The sequence below is a fragment of the Bombyx mandarina genome, chromosome 01 (assembly GCF_030267445.1).
Source record: "Bombyx mandarina strain Sakado chromosome 01, ASM3026744v2".
Taxonomy (NCBI): Eukaryota; Metazoa; Arthropoda; class Insecta; order Lepidoptera; family Bombycidae; genus Bombyx; species Bombyx mandarina.
Genome location: NC_143208.1, coordinates 5807665 through 5820030, shown reverse-complemented (window position 1 = coordinate 5820030; position 12366 = coordinate 5807665). Strand labels below are relative to the sequence as shown.

At 35.4% G+C, this 12366-nt stretch overlaps 1 protein-coding gene across 1 annotated transcript; it reads right to left on the bottom strand.

Annotated features, from left to right (window-relative positions):
* Positions 1 to 18: 18 nt before the first annotated feature.
* Positions 19 to 10905, bottom strand: Cap-d3 (chromosome associated protein D3). The gene is made up of 10 exons (XM_028170873.2): positions 10604 to 10905; positions 8027 to 8258; positions 7062 to 7177; positions 6197 to 6423; positions 5804 to 6113; positions 5206 to 5280; positions 5065 to 5122; positions 4371 to 4492; positions 3742 to 3939; positions 19 to 1659 (listed from the first exon to the last, which is right to left on the bottom strand). The coding sequence occupies exons 1-10, from the start codon at positions 10792 to 10794 to the stop codon at positions 1488 to 1490; spliced, it is 1701 nt and encodes a 566-aa protein (XP_028026674.2). The 5' UTR covers positions 10795 to 10905; the 3' UTR covers positions 19 to 1487.
* Positions 10906 to 12366: the final 1461 nt, after the last annotated feature.

Genomic DNA, 12366 nt, shown 5'->3' with positions numbered 1-12366 from the left:
TTTACAAAAACAAACTGCTTCATACCAAGGCATAAACCATTTATTCTTCAAAATATATTCATAAATTCATATTAGTATACTAATTATGCTTTGCTTCTTAAGTAACAATTTTATTCTTGGTTAAAAAGAGTTTAGCTGTTATTAGTTTAAACTGTTTGTAAAAATTACTCCAATTATCAATAAACAAATTAGCATTTATTTTGAATCGATTATCAAAAATCGGTCTTGAATTCAAACTAATATACTAAACATCGCTTTGAAAACAAGCTCCAAAAATAATAATTCAATCATTATTGATTGGGCAACTTACTCAACGGTGTATCAAAACAGACATCTGAATTGCGTTAATAATAATTTATATTGTATCCTAAATATATAATATAGCTTGGATAACTCGTAAAGTTATGCGAGGTATGTTGCGTGTCAGCCAAATGTGGATGTCCCTCGGCCGTTCGATTACACGGCTTGTAATGAACGAGAAGATATTCGCGAATCTTAATAACAGATGTTACAAATTTATTATTGAAATGATGATATTTTAAATCTATTCTTCAGAGGCACAAGGTCGATTTTACTTCGCTAAAAGTAATCAGTTTTATTCTTCTTGGGATCACGAGATTGACATCCTTTGTTACATTATTTATATATATTTATTTTAATTTTTCATAAATCAATTCACGTATATTATTAATATTTTATTAATTATTCACCAAATATAAAACATTCGTTAACTTAATATTAATATGGCAATCTTTATAGTAATATATTAAACATCTCTTAAGAACTAAATAACTATTTTAAAACGTTGGCCCCAATTGATACAAGAACAAATCTTCATTGTATACAATAATTATTATTTATTACGATGAAATATAATATAGTAACTACTAATTTTACACAAATTAAAATAGATACAGTTGGTAATTCGCTGATAAAAACATAACTAATGAAGCAAATTTATATCTCCATATTAATAATTATATTACATAACTCCGAACAGATATAAAGTGTTATATTAACAATGTAATTTAAGGGTCCACACACGATTTTAACGAAACAAAAACACTGTAAGCTATTTATGGGTATACAGCATTTAATACTAATGTACCAATTATTTAGAGTAGGAATTCGCAAAGGGGTCGTTATGGACCATTAACACACACGATAACTCAATAGCATTGTTTTTAAATTGGTAAGTTGTATCAACAGGAATAAAGCAGGAGATAAGATTTTTAAAAATATGCATATAAATTATAAAACTTTCAAAGTAAAGTTTTTTGGCTTATAATGGTCAATGTTATCAGTTCATGTTGGAAAAAGGATCTCTTGACCAAAATACTTTGGAAATTCCTGATTTAAAGGTATTTACATAAAATATTATTACTATTCATTAATTCGTTAAATTTCAATAGTAACATTTTCTCTAGTTTACTAGCTACCTACAAACTATTAAATGCACTGTTATTTTTCTTACTGAAACCGCCAAGTTAGAGCTCATTTTTTGATTGGAGATGCACGAAATCCGGGTCAACTATGTCTGAATCTTCTGTATCGCTGATGTATCCCGGCTGGCCCGTATAATGCGTGGGGTGGACAAGTAATGGCGCCGCCGAAAGTGCGATTAAATCACGATTTTCGAAATGCGACTTCCATTCTTCACTGTAACAGAGGTAAATTATAAATCGGTATTCTATATTTTATTGCTTAGATGGGTAGACGAGCTCACAGCCCACCTGGTGTTAAGTGGGTACCGGAGCCCATAGACATCCACAACGTAAATGCGCCACAGACCTTGAGATATAAGTTCTAAGATTTCAGGTATAGTTACAACGGCTGCCCCACCCTTCAAACCGAAACGCATTACTGCTTCACGGCAGAAATAGGTAGGGTGGTGGTACCTACCCGCGCGGACTCAGAAGAGGTTCTACCACCAGTAATCTAGTAATTTAGTGTGCTAATCTGTGTTATATCTAAATTAAACTGCCGTGGTTACTGGTTTTTTTTGTGGATTTAGTACCACGATTCGCGCCAATGAAGTTCTTCGAACGGTTGCGTTAATCAACAATGTGTTCCGGGAGATCGTTTGTCATGTTGGTGAATGATTTCAAGGGCCAACTAGCACCGAACGTTGGATCCCATAGACTGCATGACTCAAATACCACCACAAACCCTTTCTTTACGGTGGGGAATCCATTTACGGTTACTCGGTCGAAGGGGTCGGAACAGACCGGGTTATGTCGAACTCCGGCGCCTCCAGAGAGGAAGATGGAGACGAGGAAGGTTTCTGACTAAGCCCCATCGAGCTCCACCACACCGACTAGACCTCAAGTCATGACGTCGCAGTCTCAATTGTATGGTACAACGTCTGTTACTACCTTTTGCGGCAGAAACAGATTTGGTCGCGATACCTGCCAGTTGCAAGCCTGCTATAAATACACTAGAGGTACTATGGTACCACTGGCGAGTAACTCATAAGTTTTGCGTATTCGATTTTTATGATCACATTCCTTCATGTCGTCGTGGGAGTCGTTCGTGAATACGTGGCGGGTACGTATTTTATTTAGAACAGGGCTTTGGCATTGCAGTGTGCTTAGTGCGTGTTTCTTAACGTTCTCGATAGCGTAAAAGTTAAGTCAATTATGTATGCAGTTGGAACAGCGCCTCTAACGGAAAACGTACACAACGATCCCATTCCAACAAATATGAGCTAACTTTTACGCTATCGCGAACGTTAAAAAACTCGCACTAAGCACACGGATGTCCGATAGATAAACTCTCGCGATTTGGTCGACTGTTTGCTCATCTAATTTAAAAGGCAAATAAAATACGACCTGTTCACCGTCGCTACAATGAACGAAGCTTACTAGAAGTGCGAGCTTAATATAACAATGCTGAGTTTTATTACAATCAAATGAGCATTTGCTTGCATAGAGAAGATGGATATTTACTTATGAGTAAGAGATTTAACAATTGTATGTATGTATTGCTATAAGCCTATGCGACTCCGGTCTTGAGAATTGAATGAGAATGGGATCAATCTTTCTTATTGTTGCGACGAAGCAATCGTACGTTGCCATTTGGAGGACGTAATGAACAAAATTCTAATTTAACTGATTTTAAAATTTCGGCTCAGTGTACCTGTGCTGGGAATACCAAACATGCTGCAGTGTATATGCCTGATTACCTAAATAGAATTAGGTAGATATATTTCATATCGAGGAGTGAAATGGTATTTGGTTTAAGCGATATTTCGCTTAATACGCGTCATTTATCTATGTAAGGTCCGTTTTATTAGGTACTAGCTGCTGTACCCGTCCGCTACGCCTGGCATTTAAAATTAACATTATTATTTCTCACCCCCAAAAAGATTCTCATCATTAACGCCCCTGCAACTGGTGTAGAGAGTCCAACACTCATATAAATATTAGCCTATCCATTAAGTACATGTATTTTCTACATGGATACCAAGTTTCAAGCCAATCGGATGCATGGTTCAGTAGTTTTAACGGAACATCCGTAAAAACCACTGTAGATTTATATATTAGCATAGATTAGCATCAACAGTTCGATGATTGAACTCCAATTAAGTTTACTGCATTCAAATAGCTGATGTAGTTTTTTTTTATATGACATTATTTTCCAAATTTCAAACTTTAAATGGCTCTTCTGTAAAGTTGTAAAAATATCGCTTAAACCAAATAATTAGTCTTTCCGCCCCTCTAAAATCAAACCAAAACTTACTTAGGATGCTGGTCGAACATGATAGGTAGAAACTCATCAACAGGCAGCATTTTCGATAACGGATCTGCCCTTAATAGTTTCTTAGCGCCTCTTTCGCTGATCAAATAACCGAGGGTCCAGTAAGAATACAGAGGTTTCGTGGTATGAGGAGTCGCGTACTCCTCCTCACCATCTAGAAGGATCTTGCGTCCTATGTACCTGAAATAAAACATGTTATATATATATAATAGAGCCGATAAGGATTGTGCTCACAACACATGGATTTCCGAGTATAAACTAACACCGTTATGTAAATGGAAAATTACAAGAGAGTGGATTTTTTTCAAACTAGATTTCATTCTTGAATTCTTTTCATTTCTTGCCTTACTATATTTTACACAATGAAATAATTTAGAAAAATTTTTGGCTGTTCTTATTTTGAGATTTTTTTTATAAATTAATTTAAATCAACCCCAAATGTATTCCGCATATTATTAGTAAATAATACTTTAGGATTTTAGTGAAAACACAAAAACAAACGAAACTTTCTTTTTATGGTGAATAAAATAATACATTATACATAATATATATTCAGAAGTTGAATTATTTCATTTAATCATATAATTTTTTATCAGATGTTCACTACGTACACAAGGTCCCAGTCCAATTCTCTGATCTCGTCCATCAATTGGATGAATCGATGCCTAAAGTACGGTACAAAATGTATATCGTCTTCTAGCAATAACGCAACTCGATGATGATTTTTTACAATCTGAAAATGGCAAAATTATGTGAGACTCGAAGTTGCATCAGGTATAATGAATCGAAAGAGAATACGAATACAACTATCTTGTAAGACCTGATCACAAATTATATTTTGGTAAAAAAATATCTTTTTATTGTTTTTTGTTTTTGATCTAAACACAACACTATTGAAAATCACGTTACAAGCGGAAGTACAATCTTGCGCAAGGGACGGAGCGCATCGGTGTCCCTCAACTGTCTTCACAAAACAATATATAGGTACTAAATAGTGCTTAGTTTGGGTACGCAGCGCCTTTGCTCTGCTCCTGGCATTGCTGATGTCCATGGACAACAGTAACCACTCGCCATCAGGTGGTCCGAATGCTCGTCTGCTTACAAGGGCAATAAAAAAAAGAAATAACTGGTGTTTGCCGTTAATCTTGATAAACAATAGTACTATCGCTTTTACATTGGAACGATTTCTAGCTAAACTATTTAAATTGAATTTTTATTGATAGATGGATTCTATCCTATCAGTTTCAACTTTATTTTTTTAAACGTCTATCGATTGAATCAGAGCTAAATAAATTTTATACTCACATCTTGCCAAATATAATAGTGACTCAAGAAGCAACCGACTTCACCGGCTTTCATTGGTCTGCAATATTAAGAAATACATTGCATTTATTTACGACAAACGGGATTAAATTTTAATTATCAATTAAATATAGAATTACTGACCTTTTATGATATGGGTCTTCATAATTTGGCATTATTGTAATAGAGTACTCTCTTAGATCATTCATGTCTAAATTTCTGTCAACAAAATTACTAATTTAAATAGGTATTTGTTGTTTAAATAATTAGTTATTCAAATTTGAACTAGGTTTCTAATGTCCGTGTTGACCTCTATTAAGTTTGCAATAGTCTAAATCGTAAATTGAGAGAAGAGGCTTATATCCAGCAATGAACGACTGTGGTGTGGTCGATGATGATGAAGAACCATGTATAAATAATCATTCCAAGCTATATTACTTAATGTTACAAAACCCTATATAAGTTGGTTTAATAAGTTCATAACAATACTGTACGTCGTAGTAGTGTCAAGCGTCTTTAAAAGACACATAGTGCGGAAATAACATCAGTACTAATGGCAATTAGAATATGTATGAGTTAGGCATATCGAGGATTCACTAATACAAATACCACACAGTTCCAAACCAGTATTGTTCCCCTATTTACTATGAATGCAGAGATTACGCATTTATATACAACACAGGATAAACTAAATTACAATGCTATTGTTTAGTACTATCAAATACAAAAACTCTTTACTTACCGACCATCGATTGCACTGAAATGCTGCACTGACATTCCAAGTTCTTTGAAACTGAGCTCCATAAGAAACCGTCTCTCTTGCCTTCTCTCTAAATTAATCATATATATTTCATCACAACCAAACTTCCATTTGTTTGGATGTGTTACATATTCTTCCAACATATGGTTTAATGGAAAAGGTGTACCTTGGCTAATTGCTTCCAGTTTTATATTGAGCATTTGTTCATAATCCTTCTCCAGAGGATCATTATCTTCCAAGGGAACGGGAACAAAACCATAAATGGCTTCATTACAAATATACAACGGTATGCCTGTTGATAAACATATCTAAATTAAGATCTTTTTTTAATTTGGCTGCAAAGGTACCAATTACATTGGAAAATGACATGCTCACCAAGTGCCTTTGAGTTCAGAGCAAAAGCAATAATGTCATCCTCAGGGCCATCATAGTTAGTGATCTTACTAGGATAATATGTCAACTTGTCAGAAACATCATATCTCATTGATATCAATACAGCACTATGAACCATAGGAACATCAAAGCAGCCAGTTTTCTTTCTATTTAATATTGGCTTATAGTCATCTGTTCTTTTGTAGTAATAGTTTTCTGTCATTCCACACCTGAAAATATTTTAAGGAATGCAGTGTCAAAAACACGCAAGGTTTCCTAAATGCTTTTATTAGCTTTTATACCATAAGCTATTGAGTAATTAATTTAAAGTTGTGATGCCATAAACTTAAAAGACAAAAGCAATAATTCAAGTATTTGATTTTAAATAATTTGTTAGTACATTTAATAATGATTCAACTTTAAAATATGTCAGACAGAAGAATTACTGTTTAGTACTGTTATTTCTTGCGATGTTATAGTTCCAAGTTTTGTTTTTTGTTTTAGATTTGGTTGTAGTTCATTTTTATTCATGAAGTGCTATTACTTTATTGCCTTTTTGACGATATTAATATGTTAATATAATACTATATCAATTACTCATTTGGTCTATATTATCTTTTTTGATAAGTATGATTTAGGTTAATCTAAAATGAACTTTGTGTAAATAAATTCTACATAATGAAATGTTTATTAATAATTTATGCACATACTTATATTAATTTCGCAAGTGAATTTGTGATTAAAAATGGCATTCTTTTGTAAGTCTTTCACATGCGGCAATATTTAATTCATAATTTTGAGCATAGTTCGAAACACCTGATTGCAATATTCATGCTTAAATGTGCGTTAGCACAATATTGATTCTAACCAAAAATTAGAATACACTCCATCGGACATAAGCATTGGAGAAACAACAGTGAAATCTTTTGCGATTAAGACTTTCAAAGTCTCAATATTTGTAAGAATTACGTCAGCATCTAACATCTGAAATAAATATGTAATGTCAGAACATTAACCTCATTAAAAAAAATATTATTATAATACAGGCAATTTTGCAAAGAGCAATAAAACTGTTTCAATATACATATTGTTAGAACAAAAAGTAATGAACAAATAAAACACATAACTATATTTAAATACAGAAACATGCTAACATTTTTTCCCTATCTATTCGCTGGTAGCCTAAGGGGTTATTCTAGCTACACCCAGCTGGTATGTGAGCTCACGGACTCAACCTGAGAGAATTTGCTAATACGAGCAATTGCGAGCACTGCTTCTCAGAATTTATCACTTAATCAGAATCGGGATCAACTGGGAAGATCCAGAGAGAAAGTCAGTGGGCTGTGTGTCTATGAGTTAGTTGTAATCTACGAGTTTAACGAGGATGATGATCGATGCTTGACGGGCCTAAAAGCACAGAGAATCGAAACTGACAAAATATGTTGGATGGACGCATGGTTTGGATAAGTAATTAGTCGAAGTAGCATTATGTCTAACATGAAGATGTTACCAAGGTACTTTCTGTAAACTTTATCTTTATACTCATAAACATCTTATTTAAAAAAAAAAACTATTATGAGCTATTAATTCACCCTACTATTATTTATTTATATGCTTACAACTATAATAAGCCTAGAACTAAATTGCCAAGTTTACTATTCCACCAAAACATCTTCAAATTTTTTTTTTTATATATGACAAAGAATACTTTTTAAAAGTTTTAAAATGGTTGCTGCTAAATAAAGTTTTTTGACCTTTTAATATCATTTTCAAATATGTATGCAGAATAGAAATACCATGTTTAGAATATTATACTTCTATTTAAAAACTTACAAATATATAGTCAGCCCACAGTTTTCGCCCAAAGTCTAGAGCTGCTTCTCTCATGTTTATCACATGTCTAAAGTGATTCGGACTCCAATTAGTTGAACTTGACTCATCGCTATGTAGGGGTCCAGAACTGGTATTTGTCGTAACATACATGCCATTGTATTCAGACCCATAATTCTCTACCCATTTGTTTATAATTTCTATGCTTTTGTCTTCATTGAAATCACTGTGAATCCTGAAAATATGCAGGCTCAGTGAAAAAAAATCCTTACAAAAATAAAGTACTTATTTAATTCTTTAAATTGACGCCAAATTAAACAATGGCCAAATCTTAAAAAAATAGAAGAGTAGACGAACTCGAACTCCAGGCTATAAGAATAGAATAAATAAATAAATATGACTTCAATAGTCCATATTTAATTTCATGTTCCTAGATTTTGATGAAAACCAATAATCCCCGCCTGCTTTGCTGGTCGATATTTGATTTCGATAAAAGTGCTACTAAGCTTCACAGGATTATGCTCTAAGCCAATCTGAAGAGTTCTTAAAAATTTCATCATATTCAGACTGAGGCTAAATTGGTCAACAAACTGCCTACTAAAATATAATTTTAATGAACATGTGCAATCGGTATTCCATGTAAATGAAAGATTCTTAAAAACAACAAGCTTATCGACACAATGCAATATTAAAAGAAATATATAGTAACCGGCAAACATCTTGAGCAAATGACCTTGACTGCGCAGAACCGAATTTTAGATCACTTTGGTGGTGAGGGTGAGGCGCGACGGCAGGGGAAATCGTATCGAGCGCTTTATTGGTAGATCAGTCGAACCTTGCGTCCCGCACCGCGCCCTCATTCCGCTTGCTCCCAAAAGTACGCTTGCGTACAGTGGAAAGTTATTATATTATTAAAGTCTATCGTTATTAATCGTTAAGTTATTTGTTATAATTACTTGTGGACTTTGTTGCCATTGCTATTTGTTGAGTGTTTGTTGATTTTTTATAAAACATACACTATGCCGCGACAAACCGGTGTAGTATTCAAAAGAAAGGGTAGAAAAATTGTGTACGACGTATATTGCTTTATTATAAAACAGGGGAAGAATGATATGGAAAAATTAAAACAGACTTCGGAAGTAACAAAACCATCAGTGAGGACTGTTAGGTACATTATTAAGGGAGCTAAAGGCTTTGGCTTGCTCGCCGTGTTTCGGACTCTGGGTAAGAAAAGATCAGGGAAGAAGAAAGTTACCGTAATGGATAGTTTCGTTCAATCTGTAATAAAAAGATGTAATCATAATAACTACATAACAAGCAGCGAAACTCCGTACCGTAGAAAGGCTTCGAAAATTTTAAAGAAGATATAAATTTTAATGGCTCGGAATGAAGCTTACGACGTATTATGAAAGAGCTAGGCTTTAGATGGAAAAAAGAACAGAAAATAATCGGAAGCTGGTAAAAGTAACATTCGATTACTACGAATCGAATATCTTAAAAAAATAATTAATTATAGACAAAAAAGAAGACCGAATCGACCGAGTTGTAAACTACACCGATGAGCCCTATGTCGACTAATCACGATGATAGCGACTCGGGTGATGAAAACAGTGATGATGATGATGGTCAAGATTATGATAACGAAAAAAAAAAATACAAATAACAGCTTCGCTTCAACTGAACCAAGACCTGGCAACAGCTCTAGTTTTGAATTAATAGAAGGAATATCTATTTTACCCCAAGATTAAATTATTACAATTATTAACCTACATTTTTTGTTGATGTTCTAATAAATATATAAAAAAATACATATGTTGATTTTAATAATTTAATTGCATTATGACGCAGAGTAAGTAATGTTTTTGCACGTGAGTGTACCATGCGCAAACTTACCCCCACTACGTCAACAAATGCTCAAGAAGTTTGCCGGCTATTATACCTAGATTGACTTTAATTCATAATTTGCGGAAGTAGTATAATTCAAGCAAGTTCCAATTTCAAGTTGATTACAATATTCCGAGAAACCCTCATTTCATAAACACGAACTGATAAATTTATGAGGTCATATTACATTATTTTTATTCTTTATAAGTAATCTATTAACAATTTTTTTTTTTTTTATTGCTTAGCTGTGTGGACGAGCTCACAGCCCACCCGATGCCAAGTGGTTACTGGAGCCCATAGACATCTACAACGTAAATGCGCCACCCACCTTGAGATATAGTTCTAAGGTCTCAGTATAGTCACAACGGCTGCCCCACCCTTCAAACCGAAACGCATTACTGCTTCACGGCAGAAATAGGCGGGGCGGTGGTACCTACCCGTGCGGACTCACAAGAGGTCCTACCACCAGTAATTACGCAAATTATAATTTTGCGGGTTTCATTTTTATTACACGATGTTATTCCTTCACCGTGGAAGTCAATCGTGAACATTTGTTGAGTACGTATTTCATTAGAAAAGTTGGTACCCGCCTGCGGGATTCGAACACCGGTGCATCGCTTCAACACGAATGCACCAGACGTCTTATCCGTTAGGCCACGACGACCACAGTATTATTACAATATATTTTGTACGTACCATAAGTAAATTCGATCTTTCGGATAATCTAAATTATATAAGCTGCTGAAGAAATAAGGCAAAATATGCGCTTTGTTACGAACTAAAACTGAAATACCGACAGTTGGAAGTTTATTTTGAAATTTTTTCTCAGCAAAACAAGTACACATAAAAATAAATAATGTCCATGAAACTTTCATTAAATATTTCATTTTGCCGATTTTTATTTACACTCACTAAATGTAATGGAATTATAATAATTACATAGATATACGAAATTTATCGTTCAGTTAATTGTTTAAAAGTTATCAGCACTAGTTTAAGTTAGGTGCTCCACAACAATGTGCTATGTACTTTACTTGTACACAAACGATTTTTTTTAGGGTTTTTATGACCTGGTAACTAAGACCTTTAAGTCATACCTTATTTATGGTTATATTCTTATTTTTATGAAAAACTAGCTGTGCCCGCGACTCCGTCCGCGTGCAATAGCGACTTTGGGCAGCAGTTTTAGGATATCTTTTAGTTTATAAACACCTTCATTTGAGTATTTAGAAAAATCTAATATAAAGTAATGCTTCTCTATACACGACATTAGACGTATAGCCATCGGGGATCAAAGCATACAGGTTGCTAGGATTGCTAACATGTGACAGAGCAATGTAACCGTGTGACCGAGTTGACTGTGTGAAAAGTAGTTAACACTTAGATCTACACCCACAACTTTTAGCGTCTGACCTTGGGCTTTATTTATTATCATCACAAAGCATAGGCTCACTGGAAACGCGATCGGTAGTGAGTCCTGCTTCTCGTTCTTCAAGTGTCTCCTGAGACCGGGCATTTGCTGTCTCAACCGTCTGAGAGCTTAGACTTATTTCCCTATCAGTAAAGGTCTCAGACTCAAGCGATAGTTCATGCGCCTCGCGATTAGCAGTGAGACGTGTTTCTCGTTCTTCAAGTGTCTCCTGAGACTGGGCATTTGCTATTCAATCCCTCTGAGGAGCTCAGGCGGGATTCCCTATCAGTAAAGGTCTTAGACTCAAGCGATACTGTATTCGCCTCGCGATCGGCAGTGTGACGTGCTTCTCATTCTGCAATGTCTCCTGAGACCGGGCATTTGCTATCCAAGCCCTCTGAGAGCTTAGACGGATTTCCCTATCAGTAAAGGTCTCAGACTCGAGCGATAGTAAATGAGCCTCGCGATCGGCAGTGAGACGTGTTTCTCGTTCTTCAAGTGTCTTCTGAGACCGGGCATTTTTCAAACCCTCTGAGGAGCTCAGGCGGGATTCCCTATCAGTGGAAGTCTCAGACTCACGCGATACTGCATTCGCTTCGCGATCGGCAGTGTGCCTTGCTTCTCATTCTGCAAGTGTCTCTTGAGACCGGGCATTTGCTATCCAAACCCTCTGAGGAGCTCAGGCGGGATTCCCCATCAGTGGAAGTCTCAGACTCACGCGATACTGCATTCGCCTCGCGATCGGCAGTGTGACGTGCTTCTCATTCTGCAAGTGTCTCTTGAGACCGGGCATTTGCTATCCAAACCCTCTGAGGAGCTCAGGCAGGATTCCCTATCAGTGGAAGTCTCAGACTCACGCGATAGTGTGTAAGATTCACGATCGATGGACAAACGTGCGTCACGCTGTTCCTTGTTCACCCTAATTCGAGTGACCATTATTTGAGAACAATGTGAACTCAATCGAGATTCTCGCTGAGCCGAAGTTTCTGTAACACGAAACCTCGCCTGACGTTTCTGAGATGTAGTGAGTCTTAGACCTCAGAACCTT

What these genes read in the sequence shown, in the direction of transcription:
- Cap-d3 (XM_028170873.2), bottom strand. Translation starts at nt 10,794, where the DNA reads ATGAAATATTTAATGAAAGTTTCATGGACATTATTTATTTTTATGTGT. An exon ending in GAAGACCCATATCATAAAAG is followed by an intron (nt 5,123 to 5,205) that starts GTCAGTAATTCT and finishes TTAATATTGCAG; the next exon opens with ACCAATGAAAGCCGGTGAAG. An exon ending in ACTATTATATTTGGCAAGAT is followed by an intron (nt 4,493 to 5,064) that starts GTGAGTATAAAA and finishes TGCCATTTTCAG; the next exon opens with ATTGTAAAAAATCATCATCG.